This window comes from Ursus americanus, chromosome 13 (assembly GCF_024610735.1).
Source record: "Ursus americanus isolate L20-20 chromosome 13, mUrsAme1.1.p, whole genome shotgun sequence".
NCBI lineage: Eukaryota > Metazoa > Chordata > Mammalia > Carnivora > Ursidae > Ursus > Ursus americanus.
Genome location: NC_142139.1, coordinates 60148890 through 60173154, shown reverse-complemented (window position 1 = coordinate 60173154; position 24265 = coordinate 60148890). Strand labels below are relative to the sequence as shown.

General features: G+C 36.6%; 1 protein-coding gene across 5 annotated transcripts in view; it reads right to left on the bottom strand.

Moving 5' to 3' along the window:
* CEP44 (centrosomal protein 44) overlaps positions 1-24265 on the bottom strand; it is a 29119-nt gene that overhangs the window by 2193 nt on the left and 2661 nt on the right. For 4 of the 5 annotated variants that reach the window (XM_087866585.1, XM_045799419.2, XM_045799420.2 and 1 more), the window contains 8 exons: positions 24041-24072; positions 18868-19006; positions 16016-16163; positions 14718-14864; positions 14223-14345; positions 5730-5900; positions 4500-4706; positions 3838-3913 (listed from right to left, as the gene is read on the bottom strand). In XM_087866585.1, the coding sequence (XP_087722711.1) occupies positions 3838-3913; positions 4500-4706; positions 5730-5900; positions 14223-14345; positions 14718-14864; positions 16016-16163; positions 18868-18956 (961 nt within the window). In that variant the 5' untranslated portion in view covers positions 18957-19006; positions 24041-24072. The remainder of the gene's footprint in view (positions 1-3837; positions 3914-4499; positions 4707-5729; positions 5901-14222; positions 14346-14717; positions 14865-16015; positions 16164-18867; positions 19007-24040; positions 24073-24265) is intronic. The other variant, XM_087866586.1, reaches the window with a different exon arrangement.

The following is a 24265-nucleotide window of genomic DNA, read 5'->3' as shown; positions in this document are numbered from 1 at the left end:
CATATGGCTGCAAAATCAAGGCCCCCCAAAAACAGACACCCATTTAAACTGGTAAACATAGGACAGTTTTATTGTAAGCCTATACAGACAACCTCAATTAGGTAAAAAGTATTGCCACCTGAGGACTGAAACAACTAGACTTTTACTTTCATCTCACACAGAGCCAGGCTCTTTTGTCTACTTCTCTTCCCTATTTACTCCATTCCTCTGCTTGCTTATCGGCATGAATTTGAACAAAATGGCCAGCCAGCCCAGGCTCAACATCATTTGACTGACTTTGTACCCTAATTCCAAATTCCCAAGAGAGAGAAAATGATCTGGCTTTGGATTAGTATCTCCTGGGTTAGGTGTCTACTTTTGATCCAGTTGGGTCAAGATCACATGGTGATTAGCTACACCCAGATCCTTTAGCAGGGACTGTTGGCAACAGATAATTTCAAGGAATAATTTGAAACTAGGCAGGAACTACATCTACCATTCCCTAATCTTGGGTTATTTTCTATGGATAGAGAGAAGTGTCCTCTGAACTAAGCTGTTGAAAAATGGGGGGAGGGAGGGCTGAGTCCTAGGACAGGAAATAAAGAGTGGGAAGACAGAATGGAAAGGTGAAGGAATGGTTCTCTGTGTTTTGCTTTCTGGGGCCTAGACTTGGAGGTATCTATCTAGCCTTCAAGGGTGTACCTCATGATGGGAAAAACCTGGTATCAGGCAGGATAGGGGGCTATTCCCATAGAGGGTATTCCAGAGATTACAGAATAGGGCATATACTGAACACCAGCCATATTTGATACCCAGAGCAGGTAAGTGTGTATTACTTTCTGTGACAATTTTTCCTATTGTTTTCCTGAGCCTTTAATATAGTCTTCCTTGTTTAAACATAATGGCTTCTTAGCTGGACTAAGGGAGATTTGAGAAAAGAATTGGTAACTAAGCTCAGGTTGGAAAGGAAAGGGCCCTGAGAGTAGTGGCCCCTAATTCCACTGTTGTTTTGGAGTTTCAGAGTCACTGCTAATAGATCTCTGCAAAGAAAGGGTATCTCTAGGATCTAGATTTTCTAGTCAACTCTCTCCATATGACCATTAATCTTCCACTGCCAACTTTGGAGAATTATGACCTGATTGCATTAAGACACTAGTTGGGTCCTTTGCCATTTAACTACGTAAGTTATCTCCCACTTTTTGAAAGTTTTTCGCATTACGCCACTTTGTTTTTACAAAAGACCCACATTAGTATCTGTTTTTGCTAACCAAAGAAATCAAGGAGGATGTTGACTTTTATGAATAAAGGTGAAAAATGAAAATAGTGTTCAGCATTTGTTTTGCAGTGAGTCATTATAGAGGCCTCACACACCCTGAGAGGTGAGAATGGCCCTGCCAAGCACCTTCCCTGGGAGCTACACTCAGCGGCTCGGCACCAGGCCTCCACAGCTTTGAACTGTTTCTGTGAGCAACTGTGCTTTATCACAATTTAACTGTGCATCCATTAGAAAGATGTGTCCTTAGGTATCAGAAAAGCCTAAGAAAAACATTGTTTTTTGGGTCTGGAAATGCTCGAAAAAATTTCAGTATAAATTAGTGGTAATTGCTTCTCTGCTTTACACCATTTAGGCATATGAAAGGTTTCATAGTAATGCTCTTCTGATAGTGGGGAAACCTGTAATTTGTAAGCCGGTACTTGCCAATTAGGGAAAAATTTATGTCCAACTGGTTTCTGGATATTTTGTATTCTGTGTATCATACATAATTTAATATTTTCAAAAGTGAACTCATTATTTTTTCCCAAACCTTCTCCTTAATTCTCTATTTTATTAAAGGGTAACAATTATGTATCCAGTCACATAAGTCAAACACAAGTGATCAGTCTTGACTTTTTCCCTCTCCTTCACCACGTCTACTTCTATCAGCAATCAAGGCCTATCAATTCTAACAGCTAAATAAATTACTTCCTCTTTATCCTCACTATCATAGCCTTAGTAGACACGCCCATTATTGTGAAATAAAGATCACTGAGGAACCCTTAAAATTACTGTCCTTCCCTGTGTTACTTTCCTATAATGAATCACTGTTTTAAGATGACCTCTATGAAACAAATCTGATCATATCAGCTTTGCTAAAAATCTGCCTATGACCCCACGTAAACTCCATGATTTTGTCTTTCCACTCTTCTGCTTCAATTTTCTTCATATGCCCACATGTACCCTTCCTTCTAGTCATACTGGAACCACACTCTTGTGATACCATAGCTTTATTAACATTTTTCTTGGGAGAAGAAAGGCACAAAAAGAACCAAAGCAAAAACAAAGCCTCAACAGTCATGGCCTATCTGGTAATTAACAACTAGATCACTCTATCCCCTACTGAACATAAAAAATTTCATAGAAAATGAAGGTCCCTTCATTACTGTGACGAAACAAAATAAGACGGCTCTGTCATGCATGAATATAGACAAGGATACCACGTAAGCAGTAAACACACAAATGACCAGATATAGTCCTCTCCCAACTAACATGAGTGCTTCTTCTTTTCCACTAACAATTTCAGCCCCTTCTTCATTCTTATCATCAGTCATCAAACTGTTTCCTGCTTCTGCTATCACCCAAACTAGAAGAACCCTTGCTTCTTTAAACTGTCTCCAAAATCACCCAACATAAGGCCAATCCTTATAATAAAAGCCTCTTCTCACTGATTTTTACCAAGACACAGAGACACGTTACAGCTCCCCAAGGAAACACTTTCTGATTAAAGGAAAACAAATCAGGTACTTCACAAAAACCATTCCTAACTTAACATAATCCTAAAATCAGGTTGGAGAATTATTGCTATCAACTACCAGGTGAGATCAAACTCTGCTTCCATGTAGCATGTATATGTAAGGTGCAAAGTGTAAGAATTTATATATAGACTTGACTCTTTTAATTGATGACAGTTGGATTATAAACTTTTTGAGACCAGATATTTACCTTCTTCATAATCTATAACCCATTTCAGATGGTTGCCTGTCTGCTCATCAGTCTAAGTCACAGCATAGCAGCTTAAACTTATATATACATATGTTAACTGAATGGGTTAAAGGTATGTTCTGTCATAATGTTAATAAAATTATAACCATGAAAATGCAAAAGCGAAGTTGGAAAGGCAAGGGTTTGGTTTTTTTTTAAGATTTTATTTATTTATCTGACAGAGGGAGGGAGGGCGGGAGAGCGAGAAAGAATGAGTGTGCACACAATCAGGCAGAGCAGCAAGCAGAGGCAGAGGAAGAAGCAGGTTCCACTCTGAGCAGGGAGCCTGACATGGGGCTCGATCCCACAACCCAGGGATCATGACCTGAGCCGAAGTTAGATGCTTAACTGACTGAGCCACCCGGGAGTCCCAGGAAAATGCAAAATTTGCAAATAGCAGGCATTCAGTATTCTTTTGCTATATAAAAAATTGAGCTCTATTATATACAGATATTGGAGATAGAAATACGGACCTAATTTCTGTCTGCTAGACAAGGTAAGATCTTGACCTCAAGGATCTCAGAGTTAAGATTTGGAATTTGTTAAACAAATGAATGAATGAAAAATGCAAAGAGGAAACATTTTACCAAATCTGAAATGTGTAGTTTAATAAATTTAGTGCCCGAACCACTATGTCATGTAAGATATGTAAGCTGGCTTTTGAAGCAATCCTTGCCTTCAGTAGTCTGTAAGTTCAATACTGTCTTTGTTCTAGGGGCTCTACAATTTTTAAAAAGTAAGGCTTGGGAATATTAAAATTATCAAATATCTATATAAATTATCCTCCTGCAAACTCCTTACCATACCACCAACACCACTGCCATAAGATTAAAACTTACCAGGATTCAGAATATCCATGTCATTACTAGATTCATAGTCTTCATTCATTTCACTAAAGTTTACATATTCATTATTCTGGAATAATACAGATTAGTATTTAGAATAAAATGAAAAGAAAAACGTACTCATTTTATATTCTTACTATTAAACATAAATACAAAGATGACATGATGAATGTTTAAGCATTTTTAATTGAACCAGAAATCGAAATCCTGCGTAAATAAAAAAACGAATTTCTTAGATTTGACGTGGCCATGGCAAATTTAGTTGACTGTTTCTATGAAATTTAAATTTGATCAAAGTAAATGAGTGAAAACGGGAAGTCATAATTTTATTTCTTCCTAGCCATTTTTTCTTTTACCAGTAAAAATAGGCCATTTATGCTATTAAAGAATATAATTTCAAGGTTCTCATAAAAATCAAACATTACCTTACCTTATTTTAAATGCTTAGAGCTGTTCAAGTATTAACAGCTCTAAAAGCTGACCCTAGAGAGTTTGGCCAGGTTATCTTAGTTGATAAAGAGAAAAACAATAACCACAACAACAACAAAATAGGCTGTAGCTAAACAGGACCTCATTTCAACTAAACATTTCCCCACTGCCTTAATATTATCTTAATCAGCTTTTCTAAATATATAAATGTTAAGGAAAGAAAATACCTTTTTAGACAAAAGCATTTCTGTTTCAAGAAGAGTGACACGACTTAGAAGATTAGTCCAGGTTTTTTCATTTACCATCACTTTTCCTTTCATTTTTTCTTCCAAAGAGTCTAATCTACTCTCTACCAAAGTCAGTTTCTGAAGCTTTTCTTGGCATTCAGCAAGCATAGTCTGTAATGCAGTAATCTCAGGACTAATTTTAACATCCTAAAATGAATAGAGAATAGAGAGGTTAAAAATTGTATTACACAAACTGTAATTCCTTTAAAAATCCACGTATCCCCATTTTCATTGCACGGTGTCATTTCAGTAGTGACAACAGGCAGTATAGCATGAGAGTTGAGTGATCTGTAGAGGCGGAATGCTTGGACACGGAAACTACCTCATCTGAGGTATATGACCTTGGTGTCTCAATTTCCTTATATATACTAAACACACACACACACACACACACACACACACACACACAAAACCAGTATCTACTTTATGCGGTTCCTGTGAAAATTAAATCATTTGCATAAAGCTCTCAGAACAACACCTAGTGGTATGAGAAAACTGTCACTAACTAGCTTTTTTGTAACAGCCCCTAGCACAAAGCTAAGAGGGAGTGACAAATGACAGTGCATTGAGACTGTTCAGTTTGCTATAAAAAGGAAATAAACTTCATTACCATGTGGTAGTTTTTATAAGGGACAACTGTATACTGTGATGTAGAGAAGTCACAAGAAACAAAAGAAAGATAGAAAAAGAAGTTTAGCAGGAGCAGTACAGATTAGATGCTATAATAGGGGCTGTGGCAATAAAGTAATAGAAAAACGATTCTAAGAGTGAGACAAAAGGACGGCAAGGGCCCAGGAAGGAAAATGAAATGGCAGGAGTGTACCAGTTTTTCCATTCATTAATGAACCGAACAGACAGTAGAGAACCCTTACTGTTCAAAGTAGTATTTCTCTGTCTCTCACCGGACTAAATTTCCTGAAGTAAAGTACTATCCCTTACCTATCTTTTTCTTACCCATAACACCTGGCCCAGTACCCTAAACATAAGCAGCAAATATCCACTGAATCATATAGAGTACGCTTACTTATTCTTAAATAATGGTAACAAAGGCGTTATATTATGATTAATAATTCGAAAGGCTAGAGACATTCCAAAGTTTAGATGCTGAAGTAATCATGTACATCAAAGTAAATAATACTGGCATCTGTTAAAGAAGTCCAAAACTCTTACTTGTTGTTCAGACTTGATTTCAGGGAACGTTACTTCAGGAACCGTTACTGCAGTAGTCTTTAAGGCACACACATCAAATGCTTCACTGACATCTGTTACAGTACTTATCGTGTCTTCAGGAATGTTAACACCATCTTCATTATACAGGTGACGGATCACCACAGCTTTTTTCTGCATAGAGAAAAATATGTCAGAGCTACTTCAGTGGTTTCTTCATACGATTATTTTAAACATAGACATAGTAATTTTGCAGAAGAAATATTCATCTTCCCTTTAAGATTTACCAGTTTAAATAACATATTAAGGTATATATCAAACACTTGATTAAACTATGATTATATATTAAACACTATTAATTACTATTACTAATATTTTGTGTGATGAAATTGTGGTCCTGATTTTTAAAGCATTCTTATGTACTAGAAAAATTGAAATACCTATTCAATGATGTCTGGTATTTGATTCATACTGTTTCAGATCTGGGGGGAAAGATGCTAGAAAAGTGGTTACAATAAAGATGAAACAAGATTAAGGAGGGCTTGATACACTGCTGAGAGTGGGAATGAGTACTTTTTTAAAAAGATTATTTATTTATTTGACAGAGAAAGAGAGAGAGAAAGAGAGAGGCAGACAGCAAGCACAAGCAGGGGGAGCAGCAGGCAGAGGGAGAGGGAGAAGCAGGCTCCCTGCTGAGCAGGAAGCCTGATATGGGGCTCAATCCCAGGAGATCAGGACCTGAGCCCAAGGCAGATGCTTAACCAACTGAGCCACCCAGGCGCCCTGGGAATGAGTACTTTTATAAATGTTTGAAACATTCCATAATAGGTTGCCACATAATTCACATATAAATAATCAAGAACTGGCTCCATGAGGAGGATCCATTATATTTTTTTTCTAATAAACAAGCCAGAAGATATTAGACCTTCAGCTAGTAATTCAAACTTAGTGACAAAGGGAAAGTTCTAAGAGTAAGGCATGAGGTCATACTATGCATTCACACAAGACTCTTCTGCCTACTCCCTTTACTATTGACAGACTGCATATGCACTACAAAGATGTCATATAATATAAGATAGAATGCACGAATCACACTCCATACAAGGTATTGGGAAAAGAGACCATTTGCTTTAGTATTGACTCAATCTCTGCCTATAAAAGTACTGATTCCAACTTTTCTAAGTTGGATTACTTTTAAAATTTACTCAAATTTCTGATAAATAAAGATCTGGTGTCAATGATGAAATTTTGATTAATAACAAAGAATACTTTGTTTCAAGAAAACTAAAAACAAGTTTAATGCCTTGAAATGTTGCACCTTATTAGGACAATTTAGATTATTACTCAGCCCCAAAACTGAAATAGAAGATTGAAAAATATATTTAGTTATAGTAGCTCATATTTAGTAAGTGCTTACAGTGCCTGTGCTAAGTACAGGAAGGTTACGAAAAAAACAGTATAAGAAACTTCCTGTTCATATAAATTCTAGTTAGGGAAGGATATTATATATAAACCATTTAGAAATTAAAAAATAAATTTGTATAAAACTAACAAGAGTTGGATAAGTTAAAGATTCAAGTGTACGAGAAGTATGGGCACTTATTCAGAAACATGTATCTTTTAATTCTTTTTCTTATTGCTGTTATTACCTGCAGCAAAACAGGTATATTTAAAAAAAAAAGTAATTAAGAACATTTTTCCTCCAGTAAAATGTCTCTTTATTATAAAGGCATAAAAGTATCTTTTTAATAGATTCTATTAATATAACTCATGCAGTTTGGATTGGGGAGAAATAATTCTCTAGATTTTACTTCAGCCAGAAACTATTCATATCTTTTACCTAATTACACCTTAATTATTTATCTGATAGTCTATCCTTCAATCTCAGAAATGGTCTGCCCAAAGTGGAAGACAGCTGAAAATATACTAATTAGTATAAAGTAATATTTTGGCCTTAATGGCTCTTGAAATGCATTGGACTCATTCAGCCACTAGTGCTCAAAGGAGAAGAGGGTAGGTAAGATATTTACTAACAAAGAGAAAATATTCAAAAACCTAACCCAAAACCAGATTATAGGTTTAGGGACTATCAATCACTGGATAATATACACTCCTGGTATAAAAATATGAACGTATGCAAATGAATCATCATAACCTATCACAAACTAATGGTATGCCCTTCATACATTCCCATGTTTTAGAAAGACTAGATACATAATTAAGAATACATGTCTAGGGGGGAGGAGTTAAGATGGCGGAGGAGTAGGGGACCCCTTTTTCAGCCGGTCCCCTGAGTCGAGTTGGATAGGTACCAGACCAGCCTGAACACCCACGGAATCAGCCTGAGATGCAGGAAGATACATCTGGATCTCTACAAATGAACATCTCCAGCGCTGAGTATTGAGGTACGAAGCGGGGAGCCGTGAAACCGCACACAGATATTGGAAGATAAACGGAAGGGGGAGGGAGCCGCCGCGATCGGGCACTGGGAAGTGGTAGCCACCTACACGGGGGAGTGGGCAGACTCGCGGACCAGCACCCGTGAGAGAGCAGTGAGAGAGCAGACTGAGACCGTGAGCCGGGGAACGCGCGCCACCAGACTGAAACGGAGCTCCGCTCCGGTGTGCTCACTGGAACCAGCCTGAGACCGGGAGCTCCGGGAGCGCACGGGGGCGGCTGGCGGTGTCGGACACAAAGGACAGAGACGCGCCGGCCCTGGAAGTGAGGGCTGGGATGCCGGGTGTGGGGCGCACATCCCGGGACGCTGCAGGGTTGAGCAGCACCAACAGTAACAGAGTTAAAGTGGCCAGAACATCAGTGGAGAACGGTCCGTGATCCCTCTGTTCTGAGACAGAGGCTGGGATTCGGCCACTGCTGCTCTGACTCTCAGAAGAGGCACAGCAAACTGCCAGGGAAAGCCGCCAGAGAACAAAAGCCTGGAAATACCGGCTCACAGTGTGCCCACCCCCATCCGCCCTCACAGGGGACAGAGACTCTACCCAAACATAGATGCCTGGGTATCGGCATGGCAGGCCCCTCCCCCAGAAGGCAGGCTGAAAAATCAAGAAGCCCACATCCCTAAGATCCCTATAAAACAAGGGCGCACGGCCTGGGTCCCGGTCAATAATTTGGGCTCTGGACAACCCCGCAACCTCTCCTCATCAGAATGATGAGAAGGAGAAATCCCCCCCAAGCAAAGAAAAGACAATGAGTCTGTGGCCTCTGCCACGGAACTAATGGATATGGATATAACCAAATTATCAGAAATGGAATTCAGAGTAACAATGGTCAAGATGATGTGTAGACTTGAAAAGAGTATTAACAAAAATGTTAATGAGAATATAGAATCGCTAAGGGCTGAAATGAGAGCGAATCTGGCAGAAATTAAAAATTCTATGAGCCAAATGCAGTCAAAACTAGAGGCTCTGACAGCCAGGGTGAAAGAGGCAAAAGAACATATCAGCGAATTGGAGGATGGGTTAGTAGAAGAGAAAGCTAAAACAGAATCTGGACTTAAAAAAATCCATGCTCATGAATGTAGGTTACGGGAGATCACCAACTCAATGAAACGTTCCAATGTCAGAATCATCGGCATCCCCGAGGGGGTGGAGAAAAACAGAGGTCTAGAAGAGATATTTGAACAAATTGTAGCTGAAAACTTCCCTAATCTAGCAAGGGAAACAAACATTCGTGTCCAAGAGGCAGAGAGGACCCCTCCCAGGCTCAACCATGACAAACCTACGCCACGTCACGTCATAGTGAAATTTCCAAATATTAGATCCAAGGATACAGTATTGAAAGCAGCCAGGGCAACGAAATTTCTCACACACCAAGGCAAAGGTATCAGAATTACATCAGACCTGTCTACACAGACCTGGAATGAGAGAAAGGGTTGGGGGGGGCATTTCTAAAGCTCTTTCAGAGAAAAACATGCAGCCAAGGATCCTTTATCCAGCAAGGCTGTCATTCAGAATGGATGGAGAAATAAAGACCTTCCAGAATCACCAGTCATTGACCAATTTCATAACCAAGAAAGCAGCCCTAGAGGAGATATTAAGGGGGGGTTCTATAAAGGTAAAAAGGCCCCAAGAGGGATACAGAACAGAAAGTCACAATCTATAGAAACAAAGACTTTACTGGCAACATGGCATCATTAAAATCATCTCTCTCAATATTCAGTCTCGATGTAAATGGCCTAAATGCTCCCATAATGCCACAGGGTTGCAGATTGGATAAAAAGACATGACCCATCCATTTGCTGTCTACAAGAGACTCATTTTGAACCTAAAGATACATTCAGACTGAAAGTAAAGGAATGGAATACCATCTTTCACACCAATGGACCTCAAAAGAAAGCTGGGGTAGCAATTCTCATATCAGACAGATTGGATTTTAAACTAAAGACTATAGTTAGAGACACAGAAGGGCACTATATCATTCTTAAAGGATGGATCCAACAAGTGGATATGACAATTAAATATATATGCCCCCAACAGGGGATCAGCAAGATACACAAGCCAACTCTTAACCAGAATAAAGAGACATATAGATAAAAATACATTAATAGTAGGGGACCTCCACACTCCACTATCAGAAATAGACAGAACACCCATGCAAAAAATTGACAAAGAAACAAGGGCTTTAAATGCCATACTTGACGAGTTGGACCTCATATATATATAGAACACTACACCCCAGAACCAAAGAATACTCATTCTATTCTAATGCCCGTGGAACATTCTCAAGAATAGACCATGTTCTGGGACACAAAACAGGTCTCAACCGATACCAAAAGACTGAAATTATTCCCTGCATATTCTCAGACCACAGCGCTTTGAAATTGGAACTCAACCACAAGGAAAAATTTGGAAGAAACTCAAACACTTGGAGACTAAGAACCATCCTGCTCAGGAATGATTCGATAAACCAGGAAATCAAAAATCAATTTAAACAATTTATGGAGACCAACGAGAATGTAAACACAATGGTCCAAAACCTACGGGATAATGCAAAGGCAGTCCTAAGGGGGAAATACATAGCTATCCAAGCCTCACTCAAAAGAACAGAAAAATCTAAAATGCAGTTTTTATATTCTCACTTCAAGAAGCTGGAACAGCAATAGAGGGACAGACTTAATCCACGCACGAGGAAGCAGTTGACCAAGATTAGAGCAGAAATCAATGAATTAGAAACCAGGAGTACAGTAGAGCAGATCAACAGAACTAGAAGCTGGTTCTTTGAGAGAATCAAGACTTATCCAAAAGAATAGAGAAAAGACCCAAATTAATAAAATTATGAATGAAAAAGGAGAGGTAACAACCAACACCAATGAAATTGGAAGGATTATTAGAAACTTTTATCAACAGCTTTATGCCAATAAATTAAGCAATCTGGAAGAGATGGAGGCTTTCCTGGAAACCTATGAACTACCAAGACTGAAACAGGAAGAAATTGATTTTTTAAACAGGCCAATTAATTATGAAGAGATTGAGTCAGTGATAAACAACCTTCCAAAAAACAAAACTTCAGGCCCGGATGGTTTTCCTGGGGAATTCTACCAAACATTCAAAGAAGAAATAATACCTATTTTCCTAAAGCTATTTCAAAAAATAGAAACAGAAGGAAAGCTACCAAACTCATTCTATGAGGCCAATATTACCTTGATCCCCAAACCAGGCAAAGACCCCATCAAAAAAGAGAATTACAGACCAATTTCCCTAATGAACGTGGATGCCAAAATCCTCAACAAGATCCTTGCTAATAGAATCCAACAGTACATTAAAAGGATTATCCATCATGACCAAGTGGGATTCATCGCTGGGATGCAAGGATGGTTCAACATTCACAAATCTACCAGTGTCTTAGATTTTATCCAGAAAGAAAAATTCAAAAATCATATGATTCTCTCAATAGATGCAGAAAAAGCATTTGACAAAATACAGCATCCTTTCCTGATTAAAACCCTTCAGAGTGTAGGGATAGAGGGTACATTCCTCAATCTCATAAAAACCATCTATGAAAAGCCTACAGCAAATATCATTCTCAATGGGGAAAAGCTGGAAGCCTTTCCCTTAAAATCAGGAACACGACAAGGATGCCCACTCTCGCCACTATTATTCAACATAGTACTAGAAGTCCTTGCAACAGCAATCAGACAACAAAAAGGGATAAAAGGTATCCAAATTGGCAAAGAAGTCAAAATGTCTCTCTTCGCAGATGACATGATACTCTATATGGAAAACCCAAAAGAATCCACTCCCAAAGAAGTTATAGAGCAATTCAGTAATGCGGCGGGATACAAAATCAATGCTCAGAAATCAGTTGCATTTCTATACACGAATAATGAGACTGAAGAAAGAGAAATTAGGGAATCCATCCCATTTACAATAGCACCAAAAACCATATGTTACCTTGGAATTAACCAGAGACGTAAAGGATCTATATTCTAGAAATTATAAATCACTCTTGAAAGACATTGAGGAAGACACAAAAAGATGGAAAAATATTCCATGCTCATGGATCAGAAGAATTAACACAGTTAAAATGTCCATGCTACCCAGAGCAACCTACACTTTCAATGCCATCCCGATCAAAATACCGATGACATTTTTCAAAGAACTGGAACAAATAGTCCTTAAATTTATATGGAACCAGAAAAGGCCCCGAATCACCTAGGAACTCTTGAAAAGGAAAAACAAAGCTGGGGGCATCACAATGCCGGATTTCAAGCTGTACTACAAAGCTGTGATCACAAAGACAGCATGGTACTGGCACAAAAACAGACACATAGACCAATGGAACAGAATAGAGAGCCCAGAAATGGACCCTCGGCTCTTTGGGCAACTAATCTTTGATAAAGCAGGAAAAAACATCCGGTGGAAAAAAGACAGTCTCTTCAATAAATGGTGCTGGGAAAATTGGACAGCTACATGCAAAAGAATGAAACTTGACCAATCTCTCACACCATACACAAAGATAAACTCTAAATGGATGAAAGACCTCGATGTGAGACAGGAATCCATCAAAATCCTAGAGGAGAACATAGGCAGCAACCTATAAGACATCGGCCAAAGCAACCTTTTTCATGACACATCTCCAAAGGCAAGAGAAACAAAAGATAAAATGAACTTGTGGGACTTCATCAAGATAAAAAGCTTCTGCACAGCCAAGGAAACAGTCAAAAAAACTAAGAGGCAGCCCACGGAATGGGAGAATATATTTTCAAATGATGCTACAGATAAAAGACTGGTATCCAAGATCTACAAAGAACTTCTCAAACTTAATACGTGAGAAACAAATAAACAAATCATAAAATGGGCAGAAGATATGAACAGACACTTTTCCAATGATGACATACAAATGGCTAACAGACACATGAAAAAATGTTCAAAATCATTAGCCATCAGGGAAATTCAAATCAAAACCACACTAAGATACCACCTTACACCAGTTAGAATGGCAAAAATTGACAAGGCAAGAAACAACAATTGTTGGAGAGGATGTGGAGAAAGGGGATCCCTCCTACATTGCTGGTGGGAATGCAAGTTGGTACAGCCACTCTGGAAAACAGTGTGGAGGTCCCTTAAAAAGTTAAAAATTGAGGTACCCTATGACCCAGCCATTGCACTACTGGGTATCTACCCGAAAGATACAGACGTAGTGAAGAGAAGGGCCATATGCACCCCAATGTTCATAGCAGCATTGTACACAATAGCTAAATTGTGGAAGGAGCCAAGATGCCCTTCAACAGATGACTGGATTAAGAAGTTGTGGTCCATATATACAATGGAATATTACTCAGCTATCAGAAAGAACGAGTTCTCAACATTTGCTGCAACATGGATGGCACTGGAGGAGATAATGCTAAGTGAAATAAGTCATGCAGAGAAAGACAATTATCATATTTCTCTCATTTCTCTCATCTATGGAACATAACAACTAGGAAAATTGGTAGGGGAAGAAAGGGATAAAGAAAGGGGGGTAATCAGAAGGGGGAATGAAGCATGAGAGACTATGGACTCTGAGAAACAAACTGAGGGCTTCAGAGGGGAGGGGGTGGGGGAATGGGATAGGCTGGTGATGGGTAGTAAGGTTCGCAAGTATTGCATGGTGCAGTGGGTGTTATACGCAACTAATGAATCATCGAACTTTACATCAGAAACCAGGGATGTACTGTATGGTGACTAACATAATATAATAAAAAAACATAAAAAAAAAAAAGAATACATGTCTAGACCACATAATACAACCTTCCCAAATCACTGCTATTCTATTGGGGGAAATGAGGCAGAAGTAGGAATTAGAAACATAAAGAGAAACACTTTTTAATTTTACATTTCTATCCTCTTACAATGTGAAGACCATCTTCTAAAGAACATGGTATACTATATCTGACTAAAATGTTTTACTAGCTACTAGTCAGAAAGTGAAACTTGTACATTGATTAATTAGGTAGATAATTCTTAGCACTTACACATTTTCTTTGTATATTCCTACCTTTCCTGAAGTCATAAACCTGCCCGTGATGTCAATGCCAACAGGTTCTGTAGATGTCTTCTCAGTGCTTGAAGAAGGTTCTGACTTAACAGAACTGATTTTCTTTCTTTGTTGTGATGGAATCTTAAAAAAAAAAAAAAAAAGTATTAAGACTAATTTTATGTGAAAGCTGACATATATTTAAATTATATTATTTAAATGTTCATATATGAAATACAACTGCCAAATGATAAGACTGTAATTAGAGACATGTCTTGAAAACTAAGTGAGGAAAATGTGTTATGCTTGAACTGTTAGCTTAGGACTAGTAGATCTGTCACAAAAGTATAAAAACAAGTGACCAGTATTTAAAGCAAACATAAGGTATACAGCCACCCAAATCTGTGAACAATGCAGTAATTATACTTCTGTGTTAGTTTGCTATGTAGGGTATTGACTTCATACATTAAAATACTGGGCCACTTGGAATAAGTTAAAATAAATTAATAAAATTACCTTCTCAAGACTACTCAATTCCTTGTGCTTTTTCATCACACAATTCAAAATATCACAAATAATTTGGATTTTCCATTCTGCAAATCCACATTGGAGAAACTGCTTTTTTGTCAAGATTGGTTTATAACTAAATTGATCACGAAGAAGCTGTAAAAAGGGTAAAGACCAAAATCCAAAATGATAAACGGCCACCTGGTTAGGAACGTAATACCATCTTTGAGAGGAGAAGGAAGATCAAGCCATTAGATTAAGGGTATTAAAGAGATTTGCAGGGGTGGTGTGAGTCATGAGGTAGGAGAGGTATCCATGTAGAAAACAAGTAGCTAGGAAGTAGCAGAGACTAGATGGCTATGTAGGGAGATGAAAAAATATAGCCAATGATCAAAAAGTTCAAATATCCTCATGAGTACTAGAAAAACTCTGTAACTTACTAGATAATAAAGAATACCATACCAGATGTCAGAAAAATCATAATTTGGTTCATTCTTCCATGGCATGACTTATTAGACAAGTCAGTAGGCCTCTGGGTTTCAATGTCTCATTTGTAAAGTGAGAGAAAGAGATTAACTAGACCAGCAATTTTCAAAGCCTACATTATAGAACCCTAGGATTTCTTAGAAGTACCTCTTAGGTTTCCATGAAAGCTTGCTGGGGTTAGAGGCAAAGATAGGGAAGACTAAACAGAGACTCTACACATAAAAGCTTCCATTTCATCAAATGCAATTCACTACTTTAAAAAAAATCTGGTTTGATAAATGGGTTTTACTCTTTTAACAAGAATGAGAAAACCAGTGCTTGAGTAAAAATTAATGATAATCTGGAGGTATTTTTTAATCATATGAGATTAAGTTCAGTGTACATAGAGTACAAATGTAGATACTGGAGTAGATATAAGACATGGTTCCAGACCTCAAGGAACATAAAATCTCAAAGTGGTAGTTCCCTCTTACTAATAACTAAATTAATCATAATTCTATAAACCACAAACTTCACTCAATAAAGTCACATTTCTAGCTTGTGCCAGTATGCCAAATTTTACTAAAATTTGATATAAAAAATTGATATAAAAAATGGTAACCAATGACAAATTTTTACCAACTGCCACTTATTAGATTATAAAACACAGAGGGAATTTAATTATCTTTATTATAATAGGGACAGCATCTAAATGAAAACATGCATATGAAAATATTGTCAACTGTATGTGGTACACATATATTTAAGAGGTTATTATAAAACATTACTCTTAAAAAATGATTCAATGGCTTCTGAAATATTTATTTCATAAACTCAAATACCTTATAGACAGTATCTATAAAGCGCAAGTCATTCTTTGCTATGAGCTCTATGTTGGATTCCATCAGAAGTTCTGCTACATAAGGTGAATATGAGGTAAGGGAATAGCTGATGATGGGCAAAGATGCTGCTGTATCTCCCTTTACCAAACTGTTCGGGAGAAAAAGAAAAAGATATTTAATGAGCATAATTCCACAAAGTTAGATAAGGAAAGAAGTTTAAAATATGGTGTCAATAATTTATAAATTAACACTTACAGCCAAATAATTAGGAGATACACAAAACCCTTTAGATTCCATCCCCTACTCTAACTCAGTATAGACAAATCACTATGAAATAGTAAGTTTATTTACTTAAACAGCTACCTCTTTGGTACTAATACAGTCTATTCACCATAGTGTTTGAGTTTCCAAAGCTTAGCCTTACTTGATCAGTCCATTTTCTCTAATTAAACAAATGTACCACCTTTAGTGCTTGAGTACACTTTATGGTTTTCCAAACACTTGTTACATTACCTCATTTGCTCTTTACAATAAACCTGCAAAGATAAAATATTATGAATGCTACATTGCAGAGGGGAAAACAGGGCTGGAAAGGACATCTACTATAACTGGGCTGATCAGTTTGCAATCTTCCACTCGTGTCAAGCAGAGTAGAAATCTGTGTCTTAGTACATACAGTATGCTAATTCCTCCAGTCTAGAAAGGCATCCCATTCTTTTCTGTCTGTTATTCACTCTTATGAATTATTTGGCAAATCTCAAGCCTTCCAGGAAGCCATCCTCAATTTTCTGATCCACAATGATCTCTCACAGAATGAATCCCAGGGCATTTAGTGTCTTTTGCCTCCTGCTCTGTCTTGTACTTGTCTTTACAAGAGGACCTTATTTTCTCAATGTGAAGTACCTTCACTGGTTCTCCCACAACAAAGCAAGGAGGTATTTGTTCAATTAGCCAGTTCTATGTGTTCAACGGAAGCACAAATGCACTTACAGAAAACATTTGTTTTCCACAAAATTCAAGACATCCATAAATTTCCGCATCCTCACCCAAATCTTTTTAAAAAGGCAGGAACTAAGTATATAATAAAATTACATTTTATTTTTCAGTACTGATATAAATTATTTATTTTATATTTATGGGTACGATAATACTCTACCCAATGAGAAAACTGCTCTGGCAACCTTGTCCACTAGTTCAAAACAGGAAATGAAAACAATGTTTTGAGCAGCAAAATCTGTCCATTTTATGCACATTATGACTAGAAGACAGCCGGGGTCTACATTTAATACCTCTTGTTTTAATTAAAAAATCTTGATTATCTAGTTTCTAGGGACTTTGATTAGAAATAGTAATAAAACAGATATCATAAACTGGCACACTGACACAAACAGGAGATGCTGAGAAAAAGGTTAAAAATGGATAAGGAATCATGGAACACTACATGAAAAACTAATGATGTACTGTATGGTGACTAACATATCATAATTAAAAAAATGGATAAGAAATATAAGAATCAAAATACGTGTGGGGGGGAGTGTATAGGTGGGTGAGGGGGGTAACCCGAATAAGCAGCAGCAAGTAGTGTTACCTATCTCAATAAACCCTGAAGAGTACCATGTTGTGAAATAGTCTAAATTATTGTTCTTAATGATACTCTTGAGTCAGTTAGAAAATCAAATGTTTAGATTCCAAACTCAAAGGACAAGAGAATAATCATTATATTTTCCAAGTATTCCTACCAGAATGTATCTTAAAATGATGTTTCAAGTAGTAAGAAGAAAATGTGGCTATTCAAACTGGGTAAGTCCCAGTGAGACAAGAAAGGAGAGCTGTCCCTGTTTTAACGAAGCAGGATCCGACTGCCAAATGCTGTGGAGCACCTTCTGATTCTCACACAGACGGCCTGGAATCGGTCATTAGAGCTCAGCTTTCTCCCACGGTCCTCACTATCCTTTCATTTTGCCATCTCTTGGGGTTAGTTCTCCCTATGGTCCATCCACGCACATATGTAAAGCACATCCCTAGAACATCCCCTCTTACATGTAAAGCACATTATTCCAGGATTCTCTTTTTTTACTGTTTTAACCAAGTTTTACTCTACTACTTGAACACATAGCTAATCTGGACTTGTCCCTTGACACTTACTCATTGAATAAATGTCTAGTTAGCTACTAACATGTGCCAGGCACAATTCTAGATGTGGGGATAGTGCAGTGAACAAAACAAAGTACCAGTCTTCAGCTTATATTCTAGTGGGGAATACTTTTAATCAATAATCCCAGATAAGAAGAAAGAAGTATTAAGGGATAGAAGATGACAAGAGTACCATATTTAGATTAGCATGAATATAGAAGAAATGCATGTTACTACATACTACAAAACCAAATAAATCATATTTGGAAAGTGAAAACTACAGTGAAAGGTTCAAGTGCGGTCTATTAAATGAGTTAATAACAATCTTTGCGCAGTGTAAGTTGTCATACAAAATCCATTAAGTAGAATCTTCCAAATCAAAAATACCATCTAACTGAGTGTGAGAGGATAGCAAATTATATAATTAATGAGATCCAGTATACTTTAATGAGTTTAGAAGTTGTATAGAAACCATACGTTGTAATATTGTGGTTCTACTTCTAAAAGGTGTTTTAAACCTCTTGAGTTAGAATTTTTCATTGATTCATACTTAGAAAAAAACCTGTAATTCCTTGCCTTCTAAAATATTTTAATCATTTCAAGGAGAATTTTAAAACGACCCAGGTAAAACCATTCTCTACTTAGATACACCATCAATGTCAAATCTTACCTCAAGTCATTATCAAAAAGAACACAAAAAAGTTTGATACATAGCTTACCCAACACAATCCACCTCTTGAGGATAATTTAGTGAGCGAAGCACTTGCTCTAGGTTCCGTAAGCTTCTTTTTAGGTCACCTGTTGCCATTATGTAACATTACATTCAGCTCCAGCTTTTAAAATAATCTAATTTTTCACCTAAAAATAAATCAACAGAACACTGGTTAAGTCTATTTCTGAATCTTCTCTATTTTGCTCACATCTCTTACAGGCACTTACCATATTTATCTTATCTTAGCTATTTCTCAGCTAACTTATCTACCCTACTGGTCCAGTGCTCTCGTCTATCTACAATATATAAGATATGCTTTTTCCTTACAAAAAAATAGGTTTGCCTTATGTTCATATTCTTACAATGTGCCTCATGATACTCTCCCAAATATTTTATTTTGAACAAAGTACCATTTGGGAAGAGACATCAACCCAAAATAATCTCCATCAATAACTATTATAGATGCTTATTTATGATTACATAATAAAATCAGTAAAAAAATGGAGACAAAGGAATTTATTACAGATTTAGTCATTATTCCCAGGGCTTTGACCTCATATAGTTGCCAATAAGATGCTTTACTTAAAAAATAAAGATAGATGAGTTAAAAAAAATTTAAGATTTGGCTTGTAAAATATGGTAGATTAAGTGCATGTTATCTTTATTTCTTTTGTTTAAACATCCCTAAAATGAAAGTAAATGATTAAAAACCATATATACTCACCAGGGCAAAATGAATTAGAGGGGATTCCACATGACAGGAGAAGTATCAACAAAATTTTGGAAGATGGAAAGCAGATGAATAAGTGAAAACCAACCTAGCAGAGCAGAGACAGTCTAATCCTATCTGCCCATTTAAGAGGAAACAAACAGCGAGCAGCAAGATAAGTTCAGAAATGAGGGGCCCCTAATGCTTAGGAAAGGCTAAGGGGTAAGGCCAAGGGGGCTGAAATAAGGATGATTATTTGAAAGTCCGTGTAAGGAGCTGCTAAACCCTAGATTTTTACTCTCCTTCCCGCTTTACCCCCTCCCACATATTTTGTTCAGCTAGGCAACTACCTCTCTGCTTCCCCAGGTTTACCAATGAGATTTTAGATAATATCAGAGCAGAATTAATAAATTTTTTAAAAATCAGTTGTATGTCATTAAAATTTAAAACTTCTTTTCCAAAAAGACTTAAGAGAATGAAAAGATAGTTCACAGACTGGCAGAGAATATTTACATACACATACTGAATAAAAGACTTGCTCCCAAAATATACAAAGAACTCTTATAAGAGTAAGGAAGAAAAAAAAAACAAGCCAATTAAAAAATAGGCAAAATATCTGAACATACATCTCACCAAATAAGACATACAGATGCCAATCACATAAGATGCTCAGTATTACATATCATTAGGTGATGTGAATTTAAAAAAAGAGAGAGTAATACCACTACAGACCTATTATAATGGCTAGAATCCAAAAAACTGATGATACCAAATGCATAAGGAATATGGAACAACAGAAACTCTCACTTATTGCTGGAAGAAATGTAAATGGTGTAGTCATTTTGGAGGACAGTTTAGCAGATACCAAGCTAAACAGTCTTACCATACAATCAGCAATCATGCTAACAAGGTATTAACCAAATCGAACTGGAAAAGTATGTACATATAACATCCTGCACGCAAATGTTTATAGCAGCTCTATTCATAATCGTCAAAAAGTGAAAGCAACCAAAATGTCCTTCAACAGGTGAATGGATGAAAAAAAAATCGTGGTACATACATAAAACAGGATATTTAGTCAGCAATAAGGAAATAAGCAGCAACAAAAAGACATGGATGGACCTTACTGCATCTTCCTAAGTGAAAGAAACCAGTCTGAAAAGGCTACATACTTTATGATTTTAAATATATGACATTCTGGAAAAGGCAAAACTGTAGTGACAGCGAAAACAAGAGAGACCATGGTTAAACAAGGATTCAGAGGGAAGGAGAAGAGAGGGTTAAATAACTAAATGTAGGGAAATTTTTAGGGTAGAGAAACTATTCTGTATGATACTGCAGTGGTAGACACATGACAGTATGCATTTGTCAAAACCTATAAAACTGGATAGCACAAAGAGAACAGAACCCTAATGTATGCAACCTTTAAAAAACCATTTAGAAGTTGGTAAACCCCAGGACAGAACGCAAACTGTGACAACAGAATCTAACTATATTACCAATGTGTGAAACAACCTCATAGAAGGGGACGGGTGGAAAAGGTGCTAACTAAGTAACTTTGGAAATGAGTGCAAGGTTAAAGACAAAACCACTTGCATATAAACACTGTACCCTAGTTTATAAAGTTGTTTCCCATGTACTTATGAATTCTGATACTTCTATGCATACACACTGGAATTGAACAATTAAGTAAACATATGGCAGAACAGAAATCAAGTATCCTACTGCTAGAGTGGGAATTTATAGATCAGTAAGGAGAGGAGACTAGAATGAGCATCCCTGCCTAATCGAGTAGAGTTAGAAAATTCCAGTATGAACTCATGTTCAGCTTAATATAGATACAGATAGTTATATACTGAAGTACTTCCAGATATGTGTAGACAGCTAGTGTACACACATTTCCTTTCTCTGCCAGCTGAAAGTGATTAAAAGCAACAACACCCCAGCAGTAAAGAGTAAACCTCACATTCAGATCTTAGTGTGTATAATGTTCTCCCATAAAAGGAACCAGGACTCACTGTAGAAATGGTTATTCTAAGACTGGGATAGACGATATACAAGATGAGCCTGAAGTATTACATAGTTCCAGAAAGTGAGAAAGTATACACAAAACAAACCAATCCCAAAGTAACGGGGTATGTCATTAGGACACAGGAGACAAATGAAACAGTTCCCAATGATCAAAGGTGAAACTATCTGAATGACAAAATTAATTTAATACTATTGGATTATAATCCAAAGTATAAGCAAAACAAAAAATGAATTACTATAGTTCAGTGCATTAACAAATCAAGGAGAAAATGTTATCATTTGAATACATTTCATAATTCAACATTCATTCGTAATGTAATTCTTAGGACACTAGAAATAGAAGGGAATGGTGCGCCTTTGATAAAGAATATCTACAAAACAAAAACAAAAAACAAAAAACAACACCCTACTGCAAACATCACACTTCACAGTGAAATAATGGAAGCTTTCTTCCTGAGACTGGGAATGAATCTTGTTCCCTCTCATCATTTCTCTTCAACATTGTACTAGAGGTCATAGACAGTACAAAAATGCAAGAAGAAATAAAAGGAGTAAACACTTAAAAGGAAGAAATAAAATTGTCCTTATTCACAGATGATATAATTGTATATAAAAGGGTCCAAAAGAAATAAGTGAATTTAGCAAGGTAGAAGGCCAGTCCATAAAAACCAGTTGTATTTCTCTGTATCCCTCAAGTAATTATATAACTTTTAAAACAAATTTTCTATGTATAAACCAATTAGCCTAAAAGTATCATAAACGTGAATAAATGTAGTAAAGATGTATAAGACCTCAAAACAAAAAACCCTAAAAGATTACTGAGATGTATTAAAGAAACCCTAAGTAGAAAAAGTATACAACTTTTTTATGGATTGGAAGACTCAAAAAACTTGATCCACAGATTCAATGAATTCCACCCACCCACCCAAAAAAAATCTCTCAAGGCTTTTTTTTTTTTAATGGAGATTGACAAGCTGATTCAAAAATGTATCCAGAAATGCAAAAGATAAAGGATAACTAACACAATCTTGATAAAAATCAAAATTGGAGGACTTAACCACTGGACGTCAAGACTCATAAAGTTACATTTGGTTCCTCAGAGAAACAAACTGAGGGCTTCAGCGGGGAGGGGTTGGGGGAATGGGATAGGCTGGTGATGGGTAGTAAGGAGGGCACGTATTGCATGGTGCACTGGGTGTTATACGCAGCTAATGAATCATCGAACTTTACATCAAAAACCAGGGATGTACTGTATGGTGACTAACATAATATAATAAAAAATATTATTATTATAAGAAAAAAATAAAGTTACAATTGGAATTAGTGAAAATATGTACAAATAGAAAAATGGAACAGAAGAGTCCAGAAAAAAACCATGCATATATTGACACTAGATTTATGACAAAGGTGATGCTGACTAGCCTTGGAGAAAGGATGGTCTTTTTCAATAAATGGTACTGTGTCAACTTAATATCCAGATAGAATAAATAAATCTTGACCCCTTGATGTAAATGGTACCTCACATCTTTTACCAAATTAATTCCAGGTTTGTTGAAGATCTAAACATAAAATGTAAGACAACCAGGGTTGCCAGAGATCATAGAGGAGAATATCTTTGATCTTCAGATAGAGAAAGATTTCTTATCTTATGACTGTTAAAATGAGCCACATTAAAATTAGCAACTCTGTTCATCAAAAGACACCTTCAAAAGAGTAAAAAGATAAACCACTGAGAGAAAACGATGCTGCCGATGTATCAAACCAACAAAAAGACTCATATCTAGAATATGTAAAGAATTTCCTTCAAAGCAATAAGAAAAGGAAAGACAATAGAAAACGGGAAAGAGACCTGAAGAAGAACTTAACAAAAGAATAAACATGTGAAAAGACATTCAGTCTTATTTATCATTAGGATATTCCAAAGTAAATCCAAAATGTGAAACTGTAGAACATCTGAAACTCACACAATGCTCTGGAAGGGTAAATTTGTACAATTATTTTAGAAAACTTTATGGTGATATCTACTAAAGCTGACACATACAGGGCCTATGAAATGGGAATACGACTCCAGAGAATATATGTACGAAACAGTATGGTATGTATATGTGCACCAAAAGACAGGAATGATATTTGAAATTTTAAATAAAATAGTTCATTTTTTAAATCCCAAAGAAAATACCATGGAATTATATTTTTAAATGATTCACTGTATGGTGTAGGGCTTTCATTAGATTCTCAAAGATCATTCCCAAAAGAGATTCATATAATGAATAAATATTGATAGGTAAATAAATGGTTAAGAATCTTCGCCAGAAAGAGCTAAAAGGCTTCTGAACTGTAAGTCTAGTCAATCAGTAAGGCAACACTCAGTAATACACTTAAAAAGATCTATTTGTAACTGTCCATGGACACTTCATAGAAGGAAAATATATAACAATACCTTGAATAATGAATCCTCTGGGAATGAAGCTCCTTTAAAATGAAGTCATTGACATTAAAAACAAAACAGAACAATTCATAAATCAGGTAGGGTTAGTATAATCTTTTCCCCCAGTCAACATTCTAGCAGTTACCCAGGACACAAAATACCTCCTTAAACACTTTCTCTGTATTTATACATAACTAGAGGTAATAAGGTCAGCAATTTGCAAATCCTAAATTTAGT